This window comes from Mustelus asterias, chromosome 13 (genome assembly GCF_964213995.1).
Source record: "Mustelus asterias chromosome 13, sMusAst1.hap1.1, whole genome shotgun sequence".
In the NCBI taxonomy this organism is placed as follows: domain Eukaryota; kingdom Metazoa; phylum Chordata; class Chondrichthyes; order Carcharhiniformes; family Triakidae; genus Mustelus; species Mustelus asterias.
The window spans coordinates 63084600-63112046 of NC_135813.1; the positions used below are offsets into that span (position 1 = coordinate 63084600).

At 42.2% G+C, this 27447-nt stretch overlaps 1 protein-coding gene across 1 annotated transcript in view; it reads left to right on the plus strand.

Annotated features, from left to right (window-relative positions):
- LOC144502700 (transcobalamin-2-like) overlaps positions 1–8082 on the plus strand; it is a 48763-nt gene extending 40681 nt beyond the window's left edge. The window contains exons 9-10 of the mRNA XM_078226915.1: positions 4670–4791; positions 6955–8082. Of these exons, the coding sequence (XP_078083041.1) occupies positions 4670–4791; positions 6955–7016 (184 nt within the window). The 3' untranslated portion in view covers positions 7017–8082. The remainder of the gene's footprint in view (positions 1–4669; positions 4792–6954) is intronic.
- Positions 8083–27447: the final 19365 nt, after the last annotated feature.

Sequence of the window (27447 nt, forward strand, 5' to 3'; positions counted from 1 at the left end):
CTGTCCTACGTTTTATGGCCCCTGGTTCTGACCTACCCTGAAAGTGCACACTTCTCTCTCTGCCTACCAAATCAACCCCTTTCATGATTCTGAAAACCTCTATCAGGTTATCTCTGTCCTCTCCAATCTGTTTAATATTTCCTGATGAGTATATCTGGTTTAATTCTTTTTACGCCTTTTCTAGTGCCTCTATATCATTTCATAACATGGAGATTAGAATTGCAAGTACAGTCTAACCAAGATTCTATGCAACTTTACTACAGCTTCTCTACTTTTTGATTCTATCCCTCTGGTAATGAACTAAACTGTATTATGTGCCTTTTCTGTCCTTATTATCCTCCATCTCTACTTTAGCCATTTGTGTATTTGCACCGCAGAATCATCATCCCATTTGACCACTCATTTTCCTCGTTTTTTTTCCCACCAGAATGCATCGCTTCAGTTAACTGTGCTGAAGCTCATTTGCCAAATGCATGCCCATTTTGCAAGTCTTCCTGCATTTTGTGCAGTCCTCCTCTGCATAAACCATAACCCCCAACTTGGCTTTGCCTGAAAATTTTTAAAATTATACTTACGATTTCTGAGCCTAAGTCGTTTACGTAAAAGCTGATCCTACACTACATTCTGTTTTGTAGCCAGCCTGCTTTTAATAGTATTACTTAGCCGATGACGCCACATGAAAAGGAAGCCCTTTGGATCTCAAAAGTTACAAATTGTGCAGAAGTTAATGGACATCATGCAAGGGGTTGAAGGATCTATTAAGGATACATATTTGTGCATAGCTGATTTCTTTATTCATTCGCGGGACATGGGCATTGCTGGCTGGCATACTCAACAATGGAGCATCTAGTGCCCTCTGGGTTAGAGAATTCCAATGATTCACAACTCTCTAAGTGAAGAAATTTCTCCTCATCTCATTCGTAACTGATCAATTTCTTATCCTGAGACAGTGCCCCCTCCTAGTTTTCCCAGCTAGGGGAAACAACCTGTCAGTGTGTACTCTATGAAGCCCCTTCAGAATTTTCAGTAAATCTCTCAATCTTCTAAACTCCAGAAAGCATAGACCAATTTACTCTGCCTTTCATCATTGGCCAATCATATCATCCCAGGAACCACTCTATTGAACCTTCAGTGCCACCTCCAAGGCAAACATATCCTTCAGTATGGAGACCAAAACTGTGCACAGTACATCAGTGTGATTTCACCAAAGCCCTGTGCAATTGTAGCAAGACTTCCGAATAGTACTCCAAACCTATTGTGATAAAGGCCAATATTCTATCTGCCTTCTTAAATTGTTTGTTGTATCTACATGCTAACTTTTTTAGAATATACTCCAGTATCTCTGGAATTCAACATTTAAAAGTCTCATGCCTTTTAGACAATACTTCGCTTTCCTATTCTTGCTACCAAATTGAGTAACTTAACACTTGCCCACTGACTTAACCTATCCTTATCTCTTTGCAGCCACTTTGTGTCTTCTGCGGGGTTATATTTCCACCAAGCTTTGTATCATCAACAGACTTAGATGAAAAGACTGGGTGTGGGATTTTCCAGCTGTACTCACCCCAATGCTGGAAAATCCCACCCGAGGTCAATGGACCTTTGGCCCATGTCCCGCCTGCTACAATTTCTGTGATGGGCAGAATGGGAAATTTCCACCCTGGGAGTAATATGTCTAAGTCATTAATGTAGATTGTAAATATCTGAGGCCCCAGCATTGTATCCTTGTAGGATTCTGCTAGTTAGCCTAACCCGTTTATCCCTTATGTCTGCTTCCTGTCCATAACCAGTCCTCTATCCACGGTAATGTATTACTCCCAACTTCATGAGCCCTTATCTTGTGTATTAATTAACCTTTCCTCTGGCACCTTATCAAATGTTTCTTTGGAAATCCATGTCTGTCACATCCACTGGCTCCCTGTTATCTTCCTTACTAACAGCATACTCAAAAAAACAAATACATTTGTTGAAAATAATTTTCCTTTTGTTAAACCATGCTGACTTTCTGATTATACTATCATTTTCTAAGTGACGTTGATAACAGATTTCAGCATTTTCCTGATGACTGATGTCAGGCTAACTGGCCTGTACAGGGAGTTGTCATTTAAAGTAGTGGCTGCGTTCCTGAAAATCGCCGCCTTAAGTGAAATCCTATACATAGTTTCACATAGGAATCAATGATAAAACCAGAGTTAGGCTCCTGAGGACAATCTTTGCCTGGAAAAATTAATGTAAAAATCGAAACACTGTACCATACAGTCTGGAATACTGAATACAGCACAGTAAGTGATTTTAAAATTGCTGCCTTGCCTGCAGGCTTCATCCTAGCAGAGACCTCTTTAAAACACCAAGTTTATAACAGGTTCCTCAAACACCAGTACTGTACAGTACAGAGCAGGACTGTTGTATAGCAACAAATTATTTTAAAAACAGAAGTCCACAGCAGTTCTTCAGTTATGTACTGAACCATCAATAAAGAAAAGAAAAACAAAGTTTACAGTGCAGTGGCATATTCTTTCAAAAAACAAATCCACAGAATTACTCAACTAGTACAGGGTGCAGTTTAAAACAAAGTTTAAATGTGAAGTTTATTAATTTAGTACAGCGGGGAGGAGGTGCCTGAAAATGCAGCAATAAAAAAGTCCCTCGAATGCAGAGAAAGGACAACATCGCATTGATTACAAACCAGACTCGGGACGTGATAATGTCATCACTCTGCTCACACTTTATAAATGCAGTTTTAATAGAACATAAAAAATAAAGCCCTTTAAAATGAAATCACTTTAAATGGGGACACTTAAAATGGGGATTCGCTGTAGTTCCCAGTTTACTCTCTCTTCCCCTTGCAATTTGAAGGGACTGTTCCAGAATCTAAGGAATTTGATAACATTATAGCCAGTGCAGCCACTATTGCTATAGCTATCTCTCTTGCAGATCCTCTTGAGAATATAGGCCATTAGGTCCTGGAGATTTGTGAACTTTTAGTCCTTTAAATTTCTCTAAAATCTTTTCTCTGCTGGTATTAATTACCTTAGGTTCCTCACTCTTATTAATTCTTTGGTTATCCTGGTATGTAATTTGCATCTTGTATCTTTGTATTTGTAATTCCTGGTATGTAATCTTACTGTGACTATAGACACAAGTTTTACTTGGTGTCTCTTCCGTTTCCTTGTTACCCATGATGATTTCTCTGTGTCGATGGGACCAACTTTTATTTCAGCTGCTTTCTGTGAAAACTCTTAAAATCTGTTTTTATATTCCTGACTAATTTACTCTCATTCTAATTTTTAGCTTTTTGGTCACCCTTTACTAGATTATAAAACACTCCCAATCTTCATGCTTACTATTATTTACAGCATTATAAACCTCTCAACCTAGTACTACCCTAATATCCCTAGTAAGATATGATGGTCTTTCTCAGTGTTTGTTTTTAATGGCATGTATGTAATTTTGTTGAACATTTAGAATTGCTTCTTTATATGTTTCCCACTGTTTATTTGTCACCATATCTTTCAATTTACTTGTGCAATCAACCTTAGCCAGCCCTTTCCTCATCGCCAGTCATGTAATTGACTATTGAGTAGAAGTTTATGATTCGTGTTTTGGACTTGAATTCGTCGCTCTCAAACCGAATATAGAATTCGGTTATATTATGATCACTATGAGGTCACTAATGAACCCTGCTTGGGACTGTTGTATAATTCCAGATCTAAAATAGCTTTGCCCCTTATTAGTTCCACAATATATTGTTCTAGGAAGCTGTTGCAAAAATAGTCTACAAAACAATCTTCCAGACTGTCTTTGCCAATTTGATTTATCCAGTCTGTATGGAGAAAGAAGTCCACCATGATTACTACATTGCCTTTGTTACCAGCTCCAATTATTTCTTGATTAATGCTCTGTCTAACAGTGTAAGGCATTCGAACAGAGTTATAAGATTAATCCAAGATATACAGATATATTTCAGTCCTCATGTCCTTGTATTTATGCTTTTGTTGTAACTTCAGATGCCCAAATATGTGATGGAACTACCAATGGAAACCTGTCAGGCTGCTATTAGCTTTACTGAGCTGATGGCATGGTTCCCCCATTGGCAATGGCTGGCATTACAGCATGGCAAGTTTTTACAGGCTTAAATCTCCAAATTCATTTGAAATTCTGGCCTTGGTTTACCATCTAAGTTGGATTTCTAACAATGCAGCACTCGCTGAATCTTTACTGAAGGCTTGCCGAGAGAACCTTCAGGAGGAGGAACTTCATTCAGGCATGCATTCATCACATATATGCACAATAAGGTGTTTGCAGACTTCTCAACTATTAAATAATCATATAAGGCCTAGCCACGGTCTGTAGTCAAACAGGTACCAACACAGAGGCCATTGTCCAGTTATCAGGACCAGGGTGGTCCTTTTTTTAACCATCCTGTCTAAATCAGTGACACTTGAGTTTAATGCTAGCACCCTCACCATTGCATTGGCAGAGAGTAGCCAACCTGGGTCCTTCCGAAATGTACAGCTGGACTGTTAATTACATTAACACCGCTGTTCTTTGTGACTCTGGTGCTCATCATTTCTGGGCTTTCAGGAGAGGAACTGGTCAACTGATGGAGCTTAATTCCTGCATTTTAGTAACAGTTAAAACATTTTTGTTTCCTCCCTATTACCTGTAGTTTTGAGACGAAACAGACTCTGTGGGGACCTTTTCTGACCTCGGTATGCCACCTAAGGGCACAAGATGCAGAAAAGACCTATTGGCAACTGATTTCAGGAGAGAACACCCAACTTAACAAAGGTGAGAAGTTACTTACGCCAGTGATGACTGGCTTAGTCCAGTGACAAGCTCAATAGTAACAGTAACACTAGGCACAAGAATCGGCCATTTTGACTCTTAAAGCCTGCTTTTCATGTAGATCATGGATGACCTGCACATTGACTTCATATTGCTTAATACATTGACAAAACAAGAATTTGGTTCAGGCCTGAACATTGCAATTATTCCAGCAGCCAAAGCTCTTTCGGGGGGGGGGGGGGGGGGGGAGAGTCCTTTGTGATTTCCCTGTTGAACAATCTAGCTCAAATTTGAAGACAACGTCCCTTTGTTCTTGATTCCTCTACCAGAGGAAATAATTTCTGTATCTACCCAATAAAACCAATTTTATCATTTAAACTACAACAATCAGATTGCCTGCTGATCTCCTGTACTAGAAGGAATACACACCAATGTGTGCAATCTGTCCTCACTGATTTAATGCTCTAAACCTGGTATCATTCTGATGCAAATGTGCCTTCATTTCCAAGAGTATTAGCAGAAACATAGGCCAGGATTTCAAGGCCCCTCTCCCATGCAGCAGGATATTACGGTCCCGCCAAACTAAATGGTTTAAATGGCTTGCTGCATCTGCCAAGGGGAGGAGGGGGGGCTCGGCCCATCACTGCCTTGTTGTATTCTTTTGATTTCCTGTTGGCTTCCCATCAGTCGTTATAAAGAACAAAGAAAAGTACAGCACAGGAACAGGCCCTTCGGTCCTCCAGGCCTGTGCTGATCATGATACCCTAACTAAACTAAAACAACCTTCTGCCCTTAGTCTGTATCCCTCTATTCCCTCCCTATTCATGTACCCATCCAACTGCCTCTTAAAATGTTGCTAATGTGCCTGCTTCCACCACCTTCTCTGACAGTATGTTCCAAGCCACACTCTGCGTGGAAAAACTTCCCCCGCACATCTCCTTTTAAACTTTCCCCCTCTCACCTTGAACCTGTGCCCCTTTGTAATTGACACTTCCACCCTGGGGGAAAAAGCCTTTGACTATCCAGCCTGTCTATGCCCCTCATAATTATGTAGACCTCTATCAGGTCTCCCCTCAGCCTGCATCTTTCCAGTTATGCTGGGTTTTAATTGGGGATTCCATGATCTTCCATTACCCCAGCAGGGAATTTCGCAATAATGAGTATGGGGTTTGCAAAGTCAGCCCGGAATTTCCACAGACAATCCTTGGGTCCTTGATATAGCGACCGCTGCAGCCCAGTCTGATTGCTGACTTTGCATGCACTTTCCTGCACAAATTGCTCTGCAGCAAATAGGATCCTAATTGTTTTTCCACCCTTTCCTGGGTCCTGCCTCAGAATAGACAGGATCAAACAAGGAACCACTAGTCCAAATGGCTGAAAGGTGCACTTGGTGGGACATTTTCCCAATGGGAGAGCTTGCACAATGTAAAGAAACGCCTGTGTTTAGGTTACACCTTTCATGATCTCAGAATGTTACGTTGCTTTATAGCCATTGAACTTCTTTTAAAGTATAGTCACTGTTCTGATTTAGGAAACCTGACAGCCATTCCGCATATAGCAAGTTGTCATGAACGACAATGTGATATCGTATTTATAAACCTGTTGTTAAGTGATGTTGGTTGAGGGATAAATATTGGGCAGGACACCAGTGAGAATTCCCCTGCTCTTAGTGCCTTGAGATCATTTCTGCCCACCTGAGAGGGCAAACAAGACCTCCAGCAGGGTAGCACTGAAGTGACCGCCTGGATTTAGTATTCAAGATTCAAAATAAATATGTAAATTTTAACACAACAAAAACAGAAAATGCTGGAAAACCTCAGCCAGTCTGACAGCATCTGTGGAGAGAGAATAGAGCCAACGTTTCAAGGGTCATCCTGACTCAAAATGTTGGCTCTGTTCTCTATAGTCACTGTCAGACCTGCTGAGATTTTTCAGCATTTTCTGTTTTGGTTTCCAATCCCAGCGTCTGCAGTAATTTGCTTTTATCCATGTACCTTTTGATATATCTCTGAAAGTGCACCAACCCACTAGCATGGGAAATTGTCTTTTTGTGACATACAGATTGTATGTTAACGTTTAGATGCTGAATTATCCTGTCCCTCACTGTCACTCAAACAGGGACCCTTCTCCTTTATTCACGATGCGTTTTCAATCTTCTCTTTGCAGGAATTAAGGATTATCACCCTCATGGAAAAGAGCACATCCTCCTGCAGCTCAGTCATTTCTAGCACACGCAAATTGAGCTGCTGTCCTTCACCTCAGCTGCCCACACGCCTTTGTCCAGTTTAATCAGTGACTGGTGAATAATTCCGAGCCCTAAAATAGCAAGTTAAGCAACCATGAATCTTTAATTAAAAAATAATCATTAGTCTTTTGCACTCCTAAATCTCAAGCAGCCAATGACACTGGCACTCCAAGAAGGCCGATGACCAACCATCTCCTGCCACAACTGCTGATTGGGCAAGTGTCCGATTTATCTAGCCTTGTTGGCAAAGATTCCAGCAATGCCGCTTCACACTATCACAGCATGCACATGGTTCACAATCTTTCCTTTTTTAAGTTCATCCTTTGCTACCACAGACTGTTAATGTGGGTGAAATCTCCCTCCATTCACCTACATTGAAGAATGTGCAGCCAACCAAACAGTTTCCCACGGACTTACCAATTATATTATGGTGTGCCCTACTTTTCTGGATACAGTGCAGCATGGTCATAAAGCATCTCAAACAATGCAACAGAGAATGCAGTTTCATAAAGCTTATTGACCGATAGATTAGATGGTGCTTGGAAGTGGAGGTAAAAGCCGAGGCAGCCGAAAGCAGAGAATGTGCAGCCAAATGCAACACTGGCTGAAATTGTCCTCCTGAGTAACTGTCCTATCGGGTGGTGTATCCAAAATTCCTGCACCTTGAACTGACCTAACAACCTTGGCTGCAACAATCTGGACATTTACAGATCTCCGTGTCAGTTATGTTAACTTACTTCTGTCAAGAAGTGGAACAAAAATACCCTGAGGAAAAACAGGAACTGGCATGGTTTTGGTGAGAAAGAGACTGAGAGGGTGTTAGTCTGAGCAAAGATCTACTATAATTCAGGTCAGAAACTCCAAAGTGTTTTATGAAGCCCACCTGGATCATAAGTTTTGCAATTTGTTTTTGGCTAGGGTAAGCATGCGATGTTTCACTTCAGATATGATTCAACTGACCCACTAAGGAGCTTTTATCAAACAAAGTTTATTTAAGAATATAGTTAACATGTATAGAAAGAAAATTAGCAATAACTTTTACCAATTACAAACAAAAAACAATCATATTGCATAATCCTTAAGTATATGAAATGTCCCAATCAAACAAACTTCCCTATACAAAACTCTTGCCACAGATTTAGCACAGAAAATACGAATGCTCACGTGATGCTGGAACTAAATTCCTCCCCCCCCCCCCCCCCCCTCCTGGGATCCACCTGCCCAAATCCAGATGTAATTTCACAATTGGGTGTGCAAGGCCTCAGGTAGGAAACTCGCCCATTCACCTAAGTGATCACTTAGGGGTCTTATTTCGCCAGCTTCAATTTTTAAGCTGGCAGGTGTGGGGAGGGTAGGACAATGACTTTCACTTTTTTCCCATCCCGGGCAGGAGGGGGTCCTCACTCCGAAAGCCTTCTCAATATTGAGGTCCCCATTGACCTGGGACTTAAGAGCTCTGGGACCCCCACCCCATGCTGCGATCGTCCTTTACCCTCCCATCCCCTTTTCAAAGGTTGCGGGACTTAGTCCCATGCACTTCTAGCCATTGCAGCACTGTTCCTGGCCAAATTGAAGAGCTATTGGCCCATCTGGTTGACATCTCTTACGGGTTGGAATTCCTTCGGAGGGCAGATGGAAATCCCACCCACTACCAATCGACGCTCAAGCGAGCCTTAAACAGCAGTTGGCGAGTCAGCGGCTGCATCTTAGATGCCGACTTTTGGGATGCAAATGCTGATTACTTGCCTTTGTTAAAATTCTACCCCTGAATATAACCATTTCCCCACCAGACCCAAGTCTCAGTCTGACGTTGCAAAGCTACCAGATGTACTTGGAAACTGATGCGTTTGACTGATTTTGGTTCAGTAACCTACTGTCAGGTTATGTTAGGAATTGGGTAAATAAACTTGGTTAATAAACTATTCTAGTAACCATAAGAGGGCTTGTGGTGCTGTGGGTCATCTCCCTGCCTCTGAGCCAGAAGATCTGGGTTCGAGTCCCACCCCAGAACTTGATAGCCAAGGAAGGTATGTTTGTAATATGGCCAAACAGGTTGAGTATCAGCATTGCAAAATGCTTCTGATGTACGCCACTAGCAAGCATTGAGAGCAGGAAGACTCCTGATCAGCCATGTGATGGAAAGAAAGTTGGTTCCTTGACCATCATTAACTTTAGGCCCAGACTACAACATGCATGTAAAAGTGCGTGTTGTCGCAGCAACTCTGATTCCCTGAGTGAATAGTAGCTCATCACCTCGTCCAGGAACATCGTGCTGATTGCATGTTGTCAGAGGCAGAGGGGGTGAGGCAACTGAGAAACTGCTCCAATTCTTGCCTCAGCATAGCCTGAGGTAGTGCAAACTGATGGCAAGGGCCTTTGCTAAATATTGTAATCGTGATGTTTTTGTAAAAATTAAATATTGAAAGCATTCATAACTTCTGCCTTCTCTTGTATATACTTGTTCTGTTCATGCTGTTGTTCCACAGCGTATAGCGTATTGTCCATTTGTTCTCCCGTTCCTGCATCATTTACCCTGTTCCTGCACCTACCCATGTTGCAGTGGTTAGTGTCATTGCTTAGGAAGTACAGGTGACTTTGGCCCTATACAAATCAAAATACCTCAGATGCTGAAAATCTGAGAAAAACAGGAAATACTAGAAACTATCTACAGTCAGGCAGCATCTGTGCAGAGAAAATCATTAGGTCGATGACCTTTTTATCAAAGACATGTGGTACTCAAACCTCTCGCAACAGTGGTTAGTTTGTGCTATGTCAGGTTCTGTTGTAGACTAATTAGCCACCTGTGATTAACTCAATTTTGGTTGTGTAATGCAGGTGCCAGGTTGGTTGGAGGTCTTCATTTGACTAGCAATTCCTATGTTCCCAATGCATGCTTGTGGTTTTGTTCAGGTTGCAGAGCCTTCAGTCTGTTAAACACATTATCTCTATCAGATCTACTACTTCTTACAGTCTTCAGGCTTTTAAAATCCTGGTTTGATTAGACCAGTCATTTCTCCCACTCAACTTTCATGGTGCCCTGAACCAAGAACTTTCTTCTATTACCCCTGGGCCTTATTAAAGTTCAAGAAAAAATGCATGCAGCACACCCACAGTGTCATAGTAACTAGTTCTGGTGATGTTTACTGATCTTAGCATTTTGTGTATGATGCTCTGATTACTTTCTCCGTCTGTATCTGGACTCCTGTAAATGTGAGATCATTCTAAAACTGCTGTCAATATCTGAATTCTCATCAAGTCCCATTACCCTGTGCTTGCTGACCTACATTGGCTTCTTGTACAGCAATGGCCCAGTTTTAAATCATTATATTCAGATTCCTCCATGGCCTCATCCCTCCCTTTCTCTGCCATCTTACCCACTCCCCAAGATCTCCTTACCCCTCCAAATCTGGTTTCTTGTGCACTCCCAATTTCCATTGCTCCACCATTATGTGGCTGTTCCTTCAAATGCCTAGGCCCTAAACTGCAATTCCCACCCTAAGCTTCCTCTCTTCTCTACCTCTCTGTTTAAAATGTTCCTTAAAAGCTACGTCCTTGACCGAGATATCTCTAAATATTTCTACATGGCTGTGTCAAAAATATTGTTTGATAATCATCCCATCAATGCCCTGTACGATTGTAGCAAGGCTTCTTACTTTTATATTCCATCCCCTTTGCAATAAAGGCCAACATTCCAATTACCTTTAAGGACCAGATCAGAAACTCCAAGGTATTTTGTGAAGTTAGCCTAGACTCTAGCTTTATTTGATTTTGGCATTAGGGTAAGCATAAGGTGTTTCACTTCAGGTATGATTATATTGACCCCTTAGGAAGCTTTTATCAAAACTAACTTTATATAAGAACACAGAATATAACAAAGAATTCGAATAACTTTTACCAATTAAAATACTTAAACATGGCAAAGTATAATTCTTAGCAGCTATCCATCTCTATAGTTCCAATGTAAGATTCTACTTCAGAACCAGTTAGCACCAAAAACAGGCTCACGTGGATGCTCAATTTCCAGCTTTTAACTCCCCTGACAGATACAGAAAGACTTCTGACTCCTATACAGCAGTTTCCAGAGAAGAATATATCCTCAAACAGCAGAACTTCAGAGAAATAAACCTGGTCTCTGGAAGATCTCAGTTTCCAGACCTCGGAGCTGCTACTTCTTTCTACAGCTTCCAAAAGCAACTGAACTGGGTTTCTCTGTGAATCTAGTTCTGCCCAGTCACCTGATATTACTGTCAATCAACCTAATCAAGCCCTACTTTGCAAAACTCCAGGGGAAAACACAAATAACTGAACAGCATTGGGCCAGATTAAAGCAAACATCCTAGCAATTAGGACCAATTATTCTGCTGCGGTAGCAACAGGGCTGCCACATGTAGACAAAATGGCACCGATAATAAAACAAATTTGTAAAACCAATCCTGCACAGGAAACATGACCCAAATGCATTTCTTAAAGGCACAGTATTGTCATACCTTCCTAATGACTTGCTGTACCTTCATGCTAAAATTTTGGATCCACATAGAAGATCACTGAGATCTCTCTGTACCAAAAAATTCTGCAGTATTTATTTAAATAATATTTTTCTTCTCTATTCTTCCTGCTAAAGTGGACAATCTCACATTTTTCTGCACTATACTCCATCTACCAAATGTTTGCTCACTCACTCAGCCTATCTACATCCTTTTGCAGAGGCTTTGTATCCTCACTGGTCGGCGCAACATCGAGGGCCGAAGGGCCTGTACTGCGCTGTAATGTTCTATGTTCTCGCTACTTACTTTCCTGCCTATCTTTGTATTGTCAGCAAATTTGGCTCCAAGACAGTCAGTCCCTTCATCACAATTAACAAAGGCAATGTAAATAGTTATTGTTCATTGCAAAGCCCTGGTCTCTCTTGGGCAGGATATTTAAGCTAATTAGTACTGAATTGGAGTACAATTGTGCTTGTATAAATGTAAGTGTTTATGTCTGATCACGTATCTGTGCCCGCTAGAAAATGGATTGAGTTGAGTATATTCAACACTCAGATGTTTGGTCTCCCAGGGAATTCACGGATATGGGAAAGTGCCATTGCAGCAGATCAGCCATGATGGATTGAATGGTGGAACAGGCTCAAGGGTCCATTTGATCTGCTCCTGGTCCTATTTCTAACGTTCTTCGGCCTGGCTAATACATTTTATGTTTGCTTGTAATGGGTTAACTCAGGTCGCAACTATCTGGGCTGCATTTCAATCCAAGTCTCATAGGTAAAATGCCATATATATATTTATAGAGGTCTTCACTCAATATGCCACACAAAGACTTGCTGGCAGGAAGAGATTAATAGTAGAATAAAGAGTGAGTTAAAGTATGGGTAATTCCTGTGCACTGTATGATGCACCACTCCAGTATGTACAATTCTTAACCTCAGCAACTGATCAATGAATCAGAGAATCAGGCTCGACTTCCCTGTAGAAAGACTATTGTCGTGGATAGAGGGTGGGGCTGGTGAAATTGGCTCTTGTAGGTGGCACAAAATCGCTGATGGTGAACTGACAGACTTCATTGAAGTTACAAAGCAGGAAATCGGCAGGATTTTCTAAATCAACCCATACTGGATGAATTGAGGTACTATTATATTAGAGCAAAACAGGAGCTCCAGATTTCAAGACTTGGGTCTAAAAAAGTTGTGTTGGGTGAGTGTTGAAAAGTTGTCTTGGTTGGACTTTGGTTGTTCTTTTTGATTGTCAAACTCAATGGTTAAATGTACAGCTGTGAACTAAAGGATGCAGATAGAACTTGTCAGGCTCAGATTCAATCCTCATCTTTCTTGTCCCCAGCACAATTAATAAACAATAGGAAGAGAATCCTCAATGATTATTACTGCAGAAGACAAGGCTGAATGTTATCTCAACCGCCTCCTGAAGCCTCCAGTATCATAGATGCCAGTCCTCAGCCAATTGGCTAAGCAGACTGGATACAACAAAGGCTGTCGTCCCTGACAACATTCCAGCTGGAGTAATGAAGACTTGTGCTCTAGAACCAGCCATGTCACCAGTCAATCTGTCCCAGGAAAGCCATAGTACTGGTATCTACCTGACAAAGTGGAAAATTGCCCAGGCGTTACGAACCACACTGATGTTATCTGCGAGGGTGTCCTAACTTGAAATGCTGGTTGGTGTTGCTGTATAGTTTTTTTTTAGGATTTTGTGAGAAGTTACTTGAAACCCCAGTGTAAAACCAAGACATTTAGACATTTAAGTACATGAATTGCCAGGGGCAGGCAAACCTCTAAAGGTGATCAGAGCATTCCAAAGGCATGAGAGCACCTCAACATGATCAGGTGTGAATTGCTCTAGTAGTAGAAACAGATTACTTAGATGACAGCTATAGAAATGTTAAGTTTCCCAAGTAGATACAGTTTTCCTAAATGACTGAGTGATTCAGGGCTATAGAAATGCAAAGCTGTACTAAACGCACATACAGATTATGTAGAAATTACGTTATGTAGAAGTTACAAAATGACTCCTAAACTCCTTAGGACTTCCCTTTCTAAATTAAACAACTCTAACAAATCCAGCTTATAGCTACCACACAATACAGGGCTGATGATCAAGTCTGGAAAACATCTTGCCTAGTCCAGCAAAGATACTTAAACTGCCTTTGCAGTGGTTTCTTGCAATGTCCTGGCTCTAAGGCTTAGATGCAACACTAGCATCTCTGAGAAGTAAAAGATGTTATATGACCCCTGGTTGTGAAATAGGTCCTAGTCTCCTGGCTGCGAGGTGTGGATTACCTTCTGGCTGAGAGATGTGGACTGGCCTGGCTGCTTCTGAGGGGAGTAATGGTTATACTGTTGCCCTTTTGTTATTTCAAAACTCAAGACTTGGCTGTCTACATATCTCGTATCCTTTCCTTTTGTACAGCTTTGCATTTCTATAGCCCTGAATCACTCAATCATTTAGGAAAACTGTATCTACTTGGGAAACTTAACATTTCTATAGCTGTCATCTAAGTAATCTGTTTCTACTACTAGAGCAATTCACACCTGATCATGTTGAGATGCTCTCATGCCTTTGGAATGCTCTGATCACCTTTAGAGGTTTGCCTGCCCCTGGCAATGCTGGCTGTAACTGGTGCTAGGCAGATTTCTATCTATCAGGCCATTTAAAAATGTTGTCACTGTTGCTGTTACACAAATCCTTAACACCAGGTATGTCCTGTCCACAATAAATTGTCTGACGAAGGAGCAGCGCTCCGAAAGCTAATGGCATTTGCTACCAAATAAACCTGTTGGACTTTAACCTGGTGTTGTTAAAACTCTTACTCTGTCCACAAAAAGCAGGACAAATTCAATCTGACCAATTACTGCCCCATTAGCCTACTCTGTCATCAACAAAGTGATGGGAGGTGTCATTGACAGTATAATCAAGGGGCATTTATTCAGCGATAAACTGCTCGTTGCTGCCCAGTTTGAGTTCCACGAGGGCCTATTAGTTCCAGAACTCATTGCGTCCTTGGTCCAAAGATGAGCAAAAGAACTGAATTCGAGAGGTGAGCTGAGACTAACTGCCTTTGCTCCATTTAATGTGAATGACGAAAGAGCCAAGCGTGGCCTGAGTGAAACCTATTTACGCAGCGAGTGGTTAGAATCTAAAATGCACTGCCTGACAGTGTGATTGAGGCAGATTTAATTAAGGGTTTCAAAAGGGAATTGCAAAATTATCTGAAAGAATGTCACAGGGCCAAAGGGGAAAGGCAAGGAAGTGGGACTAGCTGAGTTGCTCATGCAAAGAGCCGACATAGCTACACCAGGCTGAATAGCCTCCTTCTGTGCAATGGCTGTTCTATGATTCTATTAATGTCAAGGCAGCAGTTAATCACCTACTTCAAGGAGCACTTACAAAAACAGAAGAGAAAACTCCACCGGTTGGAGTCATATGTAGCACAAAGAAAGATGGTTGTGGTTGTTGGTGGCCAATTATCTCAGCCTTGGGACATTGCTTCAGGAGTTCCTAGGCCCAACCATCTTCAGTTGTTTTATCAATGAACTCGCCTTCAGCCTCTGTTAAAAGTGGATACGTTCACTGATGATTGCAGTGTTCCTACCATTCACAACTCCACAGATACTGAAGCATCATACATCCATGCAACATTCAGGCTTTGGCTGATGAGTGGCAAATAACATTCGCTCCTCACAAGTGCCAGGCAATAGCCATCTCCAACAAGAGAGAATCTAACCATCACCCCTTGACATTCAATGGCATTACCATCTCTAAATCCCCCAATATCAACATTCGGGGGGTTACCATTGAGCACAAACTTAACTATACCAATAAAATAAATACTGTGGCTACAAGTGCAGGTCAGAGACTAAGAATTCTGGGATGAGTAACTCACCTCCCCGCAAAGCCTGTTCAATATCTAAAAGGCACAAATCAGGAGTGTGATGGAACACTCCCCACTTGTCTGGATGAGTTCCCTTACAACAACACACAAGAAGCTCAACACCATTCAAAACAAAATCAGTCTGCTTGATTAGCTTCTCATCCACCACCCGAAACATTCAGCCTCTCCAACACTGACACACAATGGCATCCACAAAATGCAATGCAGGGGAAGTGGTGCAATGGTAAGGGTAAGGAGGTGGTAATGGTATTGTCACTGGACTAGTAATCCAGAGACTCAGGGTAACGCTCTGGGGACCTGCGTTTGAATCCCACCATGGTAGATGATGGGATTTAAATTTAATTAATAAAAAAATCTGGAATATAAAAATGGTAACCATGCCAACTATCATCAATTATTGTAAACACTAATGCCCTTTGTCATCCTTACCTGGTTTGGCCTATGGCTACCCCTCTGAAATAGTCTAACAAGAAACAAATGCTGGCTTTTCCAGTGATCCCCAAGAATAAAGAAAAAATATTGGAACAATAAGTGGAATTACAAGATTAGAAGACCTTAAGAAACCAGTTTATCGGAAGGAAGTGGATTAGAGATTGGGGCTTGGTGACCCAATATTCACACTGGGCAAAGGAGAACAGTGCTGGAACCACACTCAGCTTAGTGAAGAAAACCACCTTTTTGAATTGGTACTTGCAGTTCCTTCAGAACAATCAAACATAAAATTAAGGTGTAGGGTGTTGCAAGGCTAACAAGGCCATTAGGCTGATGAAGTGGGATCAGCATCCACAAGGACAGATAATTATTCCATTAATCAAATTATGTCATTAATTGTGGACACTTAACTGAAAGCTTTCTCTTGCTTGTGACATTATCACCACACCACCATCCAGATGGTATAATTAAGGATCCCATGCACCCCAGACATTCTCTCTTCCACCTTCTTCTGTCAGGAAAATGATACAAAAGTCTGAGGACACGTACCAACCGACTCAAGGACAGCTTCTTCCCTGCTGTCATCAGACTTTTGAATGGACCTACCTCTCACTAAGTTGATCTTTCTCTACATCCTAACTATGACTGTAACACTACATTCTGCACCCTCTCCTTTCCTTCTCTGTGAGCGGTATGCTTTGTATAGCGTGCAAGAAACAATACTTTTCACTATACTAATACCTGTGACAATAATAAATCAAATCAAATCAAAATCACTCATGTGGATCCTTATTACATCTTGTCCGTATACTGACTGGGTGCTTTTGGGAGAATGCTGGAGAATAATGAATTCACTCATTAACATCGGCCTAAACGAACTGTTTTGACCATGATGGGTCACCTATATATCATCCCAATGCTCACGGTGATGTATTTCTAAGTCAGGAAGGTATGTATCTTGGAGGGGAACTTGCAGATAATGGTATTCCCATGCATCTGCTGTCTTTATCCTTCTAGGTGGTAGAGGTCGTAGGTTTGGAAGGTGCTGCCTAAGGAGACTTGTTGAGTTCTGCAGGTACACACTGCTGCCAATGTGCATTGTTGGTGCATGGGGTGCCATTCAAATGGGTTGCCTTGTCCTGGATGGTGTTGAGCTTCTTAACTTGTTAGAGCAGCACTCATCCAGGCAAGTGGGGAGAATTCCATCACACTCCTGGTTTGTGCCTTGTAGAAGGTGGACAGGCTTTAAGGAATCAGGAGAATAGATTAGAATATATTACACATTGGCTTACATAGACAAGAGTGTGTTACAGCTCAAATTATAGAGTTTCAGTGTATTCACATAAAGGCTAAACTAGACTGCAGTGTATTCCACATAGGATAGCAGAGAAATATATTACCTACAAATATAATGTAGACAATAGTACATGTTGGAATGTATTAACACAAGATAGCTCAAGACATTAGACAAAGGCTGAAACACAGATTGATGTTTCTTATATAGGACAAAGCAGCCTGCTTGATTGGCACCCCAACACAAGTTGAAACATTCATTCCCTTCTCCACCCATGCATACTGGCAGCAGTGCATACCATCTGCAAGATGCACTGCAGCAACTCACCAAGGCTCCTTCAACAGCACCTTCCAAACCTGTGACCACCATCTAAAAGAACAGACGCTTGAGAATGCACCACCTGCAGATTCCTCTCCAGCTTAAACATATAACATAGACTGCGGTGTATTGCAAACAGGATTGACATGGGCAATAGGTGTGAAAAGGGCATTGTAAATCAGCTGCCCACTAGAGAAACCACCCATGAAATCAATAGAAATGAATGTTGGGCAGTTTCTATATTTGAGCAGTTACTCTAGGTGGCATGGGGTGAGATTGGAGTATATTACTGCAGTTGAAGAAGTAGCTAGCACTGTATGAGGGGCCAAAAGTCTTATTTTTTGTCATGAGCTCTGTGATTCTATGAATCAAACCAACCCCTTCCCTTATAATTTCTTTGCCCACTGATGATAATAGCTTTGTTGCTTGCAGTTGGTTTATCATTGAAACATTAGGCAGGATATACACAATATATGGGGAAGAGGTGAAGATGGTGTGTGTTGTATCTGATTTTTATTGGGATGGATGATTCCAATACATTGGGTAGTCCAAAGGGGGGTTTCTTTCTTGATTCAGATTTGCTCCTTGTATTGAGTGAACATGATTGATCGATGTCATTTTCTTCAACTACAACAGGCACCTGGAATAGCTCTGTTAGTTTGTTCACTCTGTCTATTAGAACTGAATGATAAGGCATGGCTGATGGTAAATACCAAGCTGCCCAAATCCCAAAGGGAAACTTGAAACAGCTGCCAAAACAGTTGTGCAATTTGTATGTTATGAGGAGGGTTTCTGATATCAGAAAATGGTGTCCCTGACCAATTGTGATGATTTTATATTAAAGTAAACATTTATTTAAAAAAATAAAGAAAAAAATACACTTAAACACAAGGATGGCCTCACACAGTTAGTGATACTTTAAAACAGCTCCAAAAGATTTTAACTTAAACGACCCTCAGAGCTAACCTTCCCTTTTCTGTTTGACAACAATCCTTATAGATTCTTAAATCTATCTAATTCCAGTAATGTTACCATTTTGATCTTGGAGTGTCCTGAGGCTGACAGCAACTGGTCCTCCAAGTTTGGCCTTGTTCACATTATCTACTGGGAGATTTGGTCAGCTACAGTGCTGTCTTCAGGGAGATCTAGGCATCTACCCCCTCACACAGGCTTCAGCGTTTTCTTAAATGCATTTCTTCCCTTTGATCTCTCTATCATCTATAGTTTGATCCAATCTCTCAAAAGTGCCCTTTTCCCAGAACTGATCAAATTCCTTTCTTTATTTTAGCTCCTATCTTACCCTATCTTTGCCTCACTTACTTACAACTTTTACAGCTTGTAAATGTCACAAAACAATCCACTTCAAAACTATTCCTATTGTTGCCTCAGGTAAATTCTTATTGAAGTTCCTCTTGGTTCATTAACATATCAAAACCACTTCTTACTCTCCTTTTAGACCCTTGTAGTCACTCTCTTAGCCCAATGACAACAATCATACCAGCCTGTTTGCCAGCACATGAGAAACACGACATTGGTATTACCAAAAGAAAACTATTAGAATTTTTCATTGTTCTGACACAAGTCATGAAGTCTACAGGTCTTGTTCTCAATCCATGCTGAACCAATTTAAGAAATGAAAGAAAATAGTATTGATATTGCATCGCTCACAACTTCAGAGCATCCGAAGCAGCAGTAGAGCCAGTTAAATATTTTTGAAATGTAGTCACTTGCAGGACAAGCAGTAACCAATTTGTACACAGTAAAATCTCACAAATAGCAATGTGATCATGACTAGTTCATCTGTTTTTCAGTGCTGGTTGAGGGACACCAGGGGGAAACGTCCATATTCTTCTTTGAAATAGTGTCATAGAATTTTTTACAACCAGAAAGTGAGCAGACCCTGCTTAATGGGCAGCACGGTGGCACAGTGGTTAGCACTGCTGCCTCACAGTGCCAGGGACCCGGGTTCGATTCCCAGCTTGATTCACTGTCTGTGTGGAGTCTGCACGTTCTACCCGTGTCTGCCTGGGTTTCCTCCGGGTGCTCCGGTTTCCTCCCACAGCCTGAAAGACGTGCTGGTTAGGTGCATTGACTTGAACAGGCACCGGAGTGTGGCGACTAGGGGAATTTCACAGTAATTTCATTGTAATGTTAATGTAAGCCTTACTTGTGACTAATAAATAAACTTTAATGCCTCATTCAAAACATGGCACATCTGACAGTGCAGCACCTCTTCAGTACTGCTTGGGTTTTGCACACAAGTTTCTGGAGGGGGACTTGAGTGCATGACTTTCTAACTCTGAGTTCAGTGTGTCACCACTACTGAGCCAAGGTTGTCACTGTTCATTCGCTGGCTCATGTGATGTACATGAGACAAATTAGCCTGGGAAAGAATGAAGTAAAAGTAAAAGTTTATTTCTTAGTCATAAGTAGGCTTACATTAACATTGCAATGAAATTACTGTGAAAATCCTCTACTTGCCACACTGTGGCACCTGTTCAGATACACTGAGGGAGAATTTAGCATGGCCAATGCACCGAACCAGCACATCTTTCGGACTGTGGGAGGAAACTGGAACACCCGGAGGAAACCCACGCAGACGCGGGGAGAACGTGCAGACTCCACACAGACAGTGGCCCAAGCCGGGAATCGAACCACTGTACCACCGTGCCACCCCCAAATGTCAACATATACATGGAAAAGGGAGATTGTGGGACAGGTGGATGGGTGAGGAAGGGTAGAACAAAGTGTGGAAGTATCTGGAGAGCCATTTTTCAGTGGCTAAAAAGTAGGGTTGCCAACTCAGGTCGGACGTATTCCTGGAGGTTTCATCACATGACCTCCTGCCCCCAACAACTCTGTCCAGTGAAACAGACATCTTTCCAAATCTCCAATATTCTCATAACTAGTTGTTTGGTAGTACAGAACTTGAGTATTATTGAAAAAAAATAGATTTTTTGCTGAAGCTTTTCATCTTGCACTCATCAGACATTCACAAGAATACAATGTAAGGGAAATCATGAGAAGAGAGTGCCAATTGATTGGCAAGTGGACTCTGATTGGTAGAGGTGGCTCCTGCTCTGCCCAAGACCGCAAGGAACTACAAAAGGTCGTGAATGTAGCCCAATCCATCACGCAAACCAACCTCCCATCCATTGACTCTGTCTACATTTTCTGCTGCCTTGGCAAAGCAACCAGCATAATTAAGGACCCCACGCACCCCGGACATTCTTTCTTCCACCTCCTTCTTTCGGAAAAAAGATACAAAAGTCTGAGGTCACGTACCAACCGACTCAAGAACATCTTCTTCCCTGCTGCTGTCAGACTTTTGAATGGACTTACTTTGCATTGAGTTGATCTTTCCACACGCACTAGCTATGACTGTAGCACTACATTCTGCACTCTTTCGTTTCCTTCTCTATGAACGGTATGTTTTGTCTGTATAGCGCGCAAGAAACAATACTTTTCACTGTATGTTAATACATGTGACAATAATAAATCAAATCAAATCAAATCAAAAGGTGTTACCATGGGGAATGCACCAGTTGATGGTGACTGACAGTTAACAGCCAAGCAATATTTGAAATTTGAACCAGGCAAGTTGACTCTGATTAGTAATGGCATTGCCCTGAGGACTGAACCACTAAATGGCTGTCACATATTTAGTTGTAACATGCACAATGTATGTACATGTTTCTATCTGCAAAGAACAGGTTACTGTCATAGAATCATAGCATCCTACAGCACAGAAGGAGGCCATTCGGCCCATCAGATCTGCATCGACCATAATCCCATCCAGGACCTATCCCCATAACCCCATTGCTCCAGGCATTTATCCTAGCTCCTCTCCCTGCCACTAAGGGGCAATTTAGCATGGCCAATCACTTGACCCGCATATCTTTGGACTTTGGGAGGAAGCTGGAGCACCCGGAGGAAACTCACGTATACATGGGGAGAATGTGCAAACTCCACACAGGCAGTGATGCGCGGCCAGAATCGAACCTGGGTCCCTGTCGCTGTGAGGCAGCAGGGCTGAGCACTGTGCCACCGTGCCGCCTATATGTATAAATATATGTAGCTTCCAGTACATAGCAAGCCTGATTGATAATCTTATCAGCTGGCGGGGGTATTCACAGACATTTTCAACCTCTCTTCAACCAATCTGAGGTCCCTATCTGCTTCAAGAAGACGACCACCATTCCGGTACCTAAGAAAAACTAAGCAGCGTGCCTTAATGACTATGGGCCGGTGGCTCTGATATCCATCATTATGAAGTGCTTCGAAAGGTTAGTCATGGCACGAATCAATTCCAGCCTCCCGGACTACCTGGATCCACTACAGTTTGCCTACCGCCGCAACAGATCCAGAGCAGATGCCATTTCCCTGGCCCTGCACTCAACCCTGGAACACCTAGATAACAAGGACACCTATGTCAGACTCCTATTTATTGACTACAGCTCAGCCTTCAACACCATTATTCCCATGAAACTCATCTCCAAATTCCGTGGCCTGGGCCTCGGCACGTCCCTCTGCGACTGGATCCTGAACTTCCCAACTCCCAGACCACAATTAGTAAGGATAGGCAACAACACCTCCTCCACGACTATCCTCAACACCGATGCCCCACAAGACTATGTTCTCAGCCCCCTACTATACTCCTTATACAACTATGACTGTGTGACCAAATTCCCCTCCAATTCGATCTTCAAGTTTGCTGACGACACCACCATAGTGGGTCGGATCTCAATGACGAGACAGAGTACAGGAATGAGATAGAGAATTTGGTGAACTGGTGCGACAACAATAATCTTTCCCTCAATGTCAACAAAACAAAGGAGATTGTCATCGACTTCAGGAAGCGTAAAGGAGAACATGCCCCAGTTTACATCAACGGGGACGAAGTAGAAAGGGTCAAGAGCTTCAAGTTTTTAGGTGCCCAGATCACCAACAACCTGTCCTGGTCCCCCCATGCCGACAATATAGTTAAGAAAGCCCACCCACACCTCTACTTTCTCAGAAGACTAAGGAAATTCAGTATGTCAGCTACGACTCTCACCAACTTTTACAGAAGCACCATAGAAAGCGTTCTTTCTGGTTGTATCACAGCTTGGTATGGATCCTGCTCTATCCAAGACCGCAAGGAACTACAAAAGGTCGTGAATGTAGCCCAATCCATCACGCAAACCAGCCTCCCATCTATTGACTCTGTCTACACTTCCCGCTGCCTCGGCAAAGCAGCCAGCATAATTAAGGATCCCACACACCCCGGACATTCTCTCTTCCACCTTCTTCCTTCAGGAAAAAGATACAAAAGACTGAGGTCACGTACCAACTGACTCAAGAACAGCTTCTTCCCTGCTGCTGTCAGACTTTTGAATGGACTTACCTTGCATTAAGTTGATCTTTCTCTACACCCTAGCTATCACTATAACACTATATTCTGCACTCTCTCATTTCCTTCTCTATGAACGGTATGTTTTGTCTGTATAGCGCGCAAGAAACAATACTTTTCACTGTAAATACATGTGACAATAATAAATCAAATCAAATCAAATAATTTGGTTTTCAGTGCTGTTGGAGGGGTTTAGGATAACCTGGGACTAAAAAGACTAATAGATCAAGAAAGACTAATTTAGAGTAAATATAGTATAGAAAAAGTACAGATTACCTGGAGTTACAAAGGTACAGTTTGCATAGAAACGCATATAACCACTGTTAGAGAATTTAAACATGTATTTTTATATTCTGTATTAAAAACATACACCTTGGCTAATGACATTCTAGGGCATGATGGGATAGCTGATTGAGAAGAACCATATTCCTTGAAAACAATACAGCGACTGAGTGAAGCAAAAAGAACTCTCTTATCAGTGTGGGCTTTAGAAAGTACAAACTTCCCAGACAGTAGAATGAATGGAGTAATGCAATTTTCCCGATAAGGGGTTGCTAAGTAGATAGTTGGAAAAAAACTTTTGAACTCTACAGACCTATGTATTCGTGGTTGCTAGGAGACAATGGGCAAGAACGTTCGGACTCTATGGACTTATGTATTCTTATGCTGCCAGAGAGTAGAATGTTATTGGCCAAGGTAAAATATTCATATTGAAATGATTGGCTCATGTCCGCTTAGGGTGAGCAGGGTAGGCGGGTGAATGATTTTTGAAAAATGTATAATTGTAATACTGATAACAATGCAATTTAGAATAATTTGAACTTCCCCAAATCATTCTCCTCTGCATGTGGACCAGGCCTGGGCAATAAAGAACGTCTTCAACCAGAATTACTGTCTCCACGAGGTCTTTTTATTTGCTGAGCTGTAATTAATAAAGAGAAATCTCTCATATGAAAGCCAGCATAATACATAGGTCTCTGAAAAGCTGCTGCACCTGAAATTCTTAGCACACAGGATTATTTAGCAAACGTTGTCCAATTGTGGAATCACATCTAATGTTTTGAGTCTTTCTAGCATGGGCTGGTTGGGTGTGGTCTGTACTTTGCCCGTTGCAAACAGCAACTGAGACAAGCTGTTTGGTACCATCCACCAGTCTTTGGGATATCACACTGGCACCAAAATTCATACACCACATTACTCATTTGTGTGATAGTCAGAATGTTTATTTGGCTTGATCGCAGCACTTGTTAGTTGGTGATTACCATTCGTGTTGCTACTGCATAGTAGCAGAGTGCAACAGTGTCAGGCTTCAGGCAAAAGGCAGGGGAGAACACTAGGTGGGCTGCTCTTACAGAGAGCCAGAATGGTCACGATAGGCTGAATAGCCTCCTTCTGTGCGGTAACTATTCCATAATCCTATGAATGAAAGAGCCTGCACCTCCTTCCATTCGACAGCAGAGGGTGCTGACGTTCAGTCAACAGACTGCACTGAGCCGTCACAGAGCTTGGCACTGAAGGATGAAAAGTCTGTCCGCTGTGTGTTTGGACAGTTGCAGGCACTTGGTGTGTGTCCTGGGACATTTACCCTCCCTGATGAATTTGGATATTTGTTTGTTAGAAGTCCATTAAAGACTTGTTTGGATCCTCAAGTGGGAACCATCTGGAAAATCCCACAGCCCAGTAAACACAACCCTCTCTGATACCATTAACTCCCTTTGATTCTCAGCTTTCGTTCCTAAGTCCCCAATTCCATTGAGCAATAAATTGCTGAGAGTACAGACAAGCTCACCTTACAGTGTTGTCCTGTCGCCCCCACCCCCCTCAACACACACCAAGGTGCCTCGGCCCCCACAGAGCAGCACTAATAACATCAAATGCATTGGGCAGGATTTTACATTCATTGCAAGGTCCAGGACTACGTGCTGAGAGACACACTCAACTCGGGGCAGTGCTGCCAAGGTGCAATGGAGAAAGGCCACTGTGTAAGGCCTTTCAGCCAATATAGACCGAGGGGCTAGTAACCGGGTAAAACCCCTCGGACTGTAAACTTAATCCTAACTTTATTAAAGCACTGCAGAGTGTAATATGACTGATGTATATAGTTTGAAAACAGCTGTACTCTCTGTAATGAAAATATTTAAATCATAGAATCCCTATAGTGCAGAAGGAGGCCATTTGGCCCATTGAGTCTGCACTGACTCTCTGACAGAGCATCCCACCCAAACCCTGTGCCTGTAACCCCACCTATTTACTCCACTAATCCCCCTAGCCTGCAAATCTTAAGGAAGTGGCCCTGGAAATATTAGATCCATTGGTGGTTATTTTCCAAATTTCTTTGGACTCTGGACTGGTTCCCACAAATTGGTGGGTAGCTAATGTCAGCCCGCTATTCAAAAAGGGGGGTTGAGAGAAAACAGGGAACAAGAGAGATTCTTTCCACTTAGTAAGGAAGTTAAAACTAGAGGACACAGCCTCAAAATAAAGGGGGGTTGGTTTAAGACAGAGTTGAGGAGGAACTTCTTCTTCTCCCAGAGGGTGGTGAATCTCTGGAATTCTCTGCCCACTGAGGTGGTGGAGGCTACCTCGCTGAATATGTTTAAAGCGCGGATGGATGGATTCCTGATCGGTAAGGGAATTAAGGGTTATGGGGATCAGGCGGGTAAGTGGTACTGATCCACGTCAGATCAGCCATGATCTTATTGAATGGTGGGGCAGGCTCGAGGGGCTAGATGGCCTACTCCTGCTCCTATTTCTTATGTTCTTATGTTCTTAAGACCAGTGAACCTAACATTGGTACTGGGAAAGTTGCAAGAATCCATTATCAAGGATTTCATAACTCAGCATTTGGAAGGCAGTGGTATAATCAGACAAAGTCGGCATGGATTTATGAAGGGGAAATCATGCTTGACAAATCTATTAGAATTCATTGAGGCTGTATTGAGTAGAATTGACCAAAGAAAATCAGTGGATGTGGTTTATTTAGACTTTCAGAAGGCTTTTGACAAGGTCTCATATAACAGACCACTGTGTAAAGTTAAAGCACATGAGATTGCAGGTACTGTCTTGAGATGGATAGAAAGCTGGTTAGCAGATAGGAAGCAAAGAGTTGGCATAAATGGGTCATTTTCTGATTGGCAGTCAGTGACTAGTGGGGTTCCACAGGGATCTGTGCTAGAACCCCAACTGTTCACATTATATATTAATGATTTGGAAGAGGGAACTGATTGTATTATCTCCAAATTTGCAGATGATACAAAGTTGGATGGGAAGGTGAGCTGTGAGGAGGATACAGAGATGCTTCAGCGTGATTTGGGCAGGCTGAGTGTGTGGGCATCTGCATGGCAGATACAGGATAATGTGGATAAATGTGAGGTTATCCACTTTGGTAGCAATAATAGGAAGACAGATTATTACTTGAATGGGTGTAAATTGAGAGAGGTGCATACTCAACGAGATCTCAGTGTCCTCATGCATCAATCGCTGAAAGTAAGCATGCAGGTACAGCAGGCAGTAAAGAAGGCAAATGAAGGCCTTCATAGCGAGAAGATTTGAGTATTGGGATAGGGATGTTTTGTTGCAATTGTATAGGGTGTTGATGAGGCCACACCTGGAGTATTGTGTGCAGTTTTGGTGTCCTTATCTGAGGAAGGATGTCCTTGCTATAGAGGGAGTACAGCGAATGTTTGCCAGGATGATTCCTGGGATGGCAGGTCTCTTATATGAGGAGAGACTAAGTCAGTTAGAATTATTGGTCAATTGTGACCCCCTACGGATGTTGATGGTGAGAGATTCAGTGATGGTTTTGCCATTGAATGTCAAGTGGATATGGCTAGATTCTCTCTTGGAGATGGTTATTGCCTGGCACTTCTATGGCCAGTGGAGGTTTACCCCCACCATCACTAACTCCCATTGATTTTGATTTACCAGGGCTTCCTGATGCCACACTCAGTCGATTTGATTTGATTTGATTTATTGTTGTCACATGTATTAGTATACAGTGAAAAGTATTGTTTCTTGCACGCTATATAGACAAAGCATACCATTCATAGCGAAGAAAAGGAGAGGGTGCAGAATGTAGTGTTACAGTCATAGCTAGGGTGTAGAGAAAGATCAACTTAATATAAAGGAGCTCCATTCAAAAGTCTGACAGCAGCAGGGAAGAAGCTGTTCTTGAATCGGTTGGTGCGTGACCTCAGACTTTTGTATCTTTTTCCCAATGGAAGAAGGTGGAAGAGAGAATGTCCGAGTTGCGTGGGATCCTTAACTATGCTAGCTGCTTTTCCGAGGCAGCAGGAAGTGTAGACAGAGTCAATGGATGGAAGGTTTGCGCGATGGACTGGGCTTCGTTCATGACCCTTTGTAGTTTCTTGCGGTCTTGGGCAGAGCAGGAGCCATACCAAGCTCTGATACAACCAGAAAGAATGCATTCTATGGTGCATCTGTAAAAGCTGGTGAGAGTCATAGTGGGCATGCCAAATTTCCTTACTCTTCTAAGTGGGATGAAGTCCCATTCCAGAGAGCTGAACTAAAGATGTTTTGGTGCAGCGCTGAGGGACTACTGTTCTGTCAGAGGTGCTC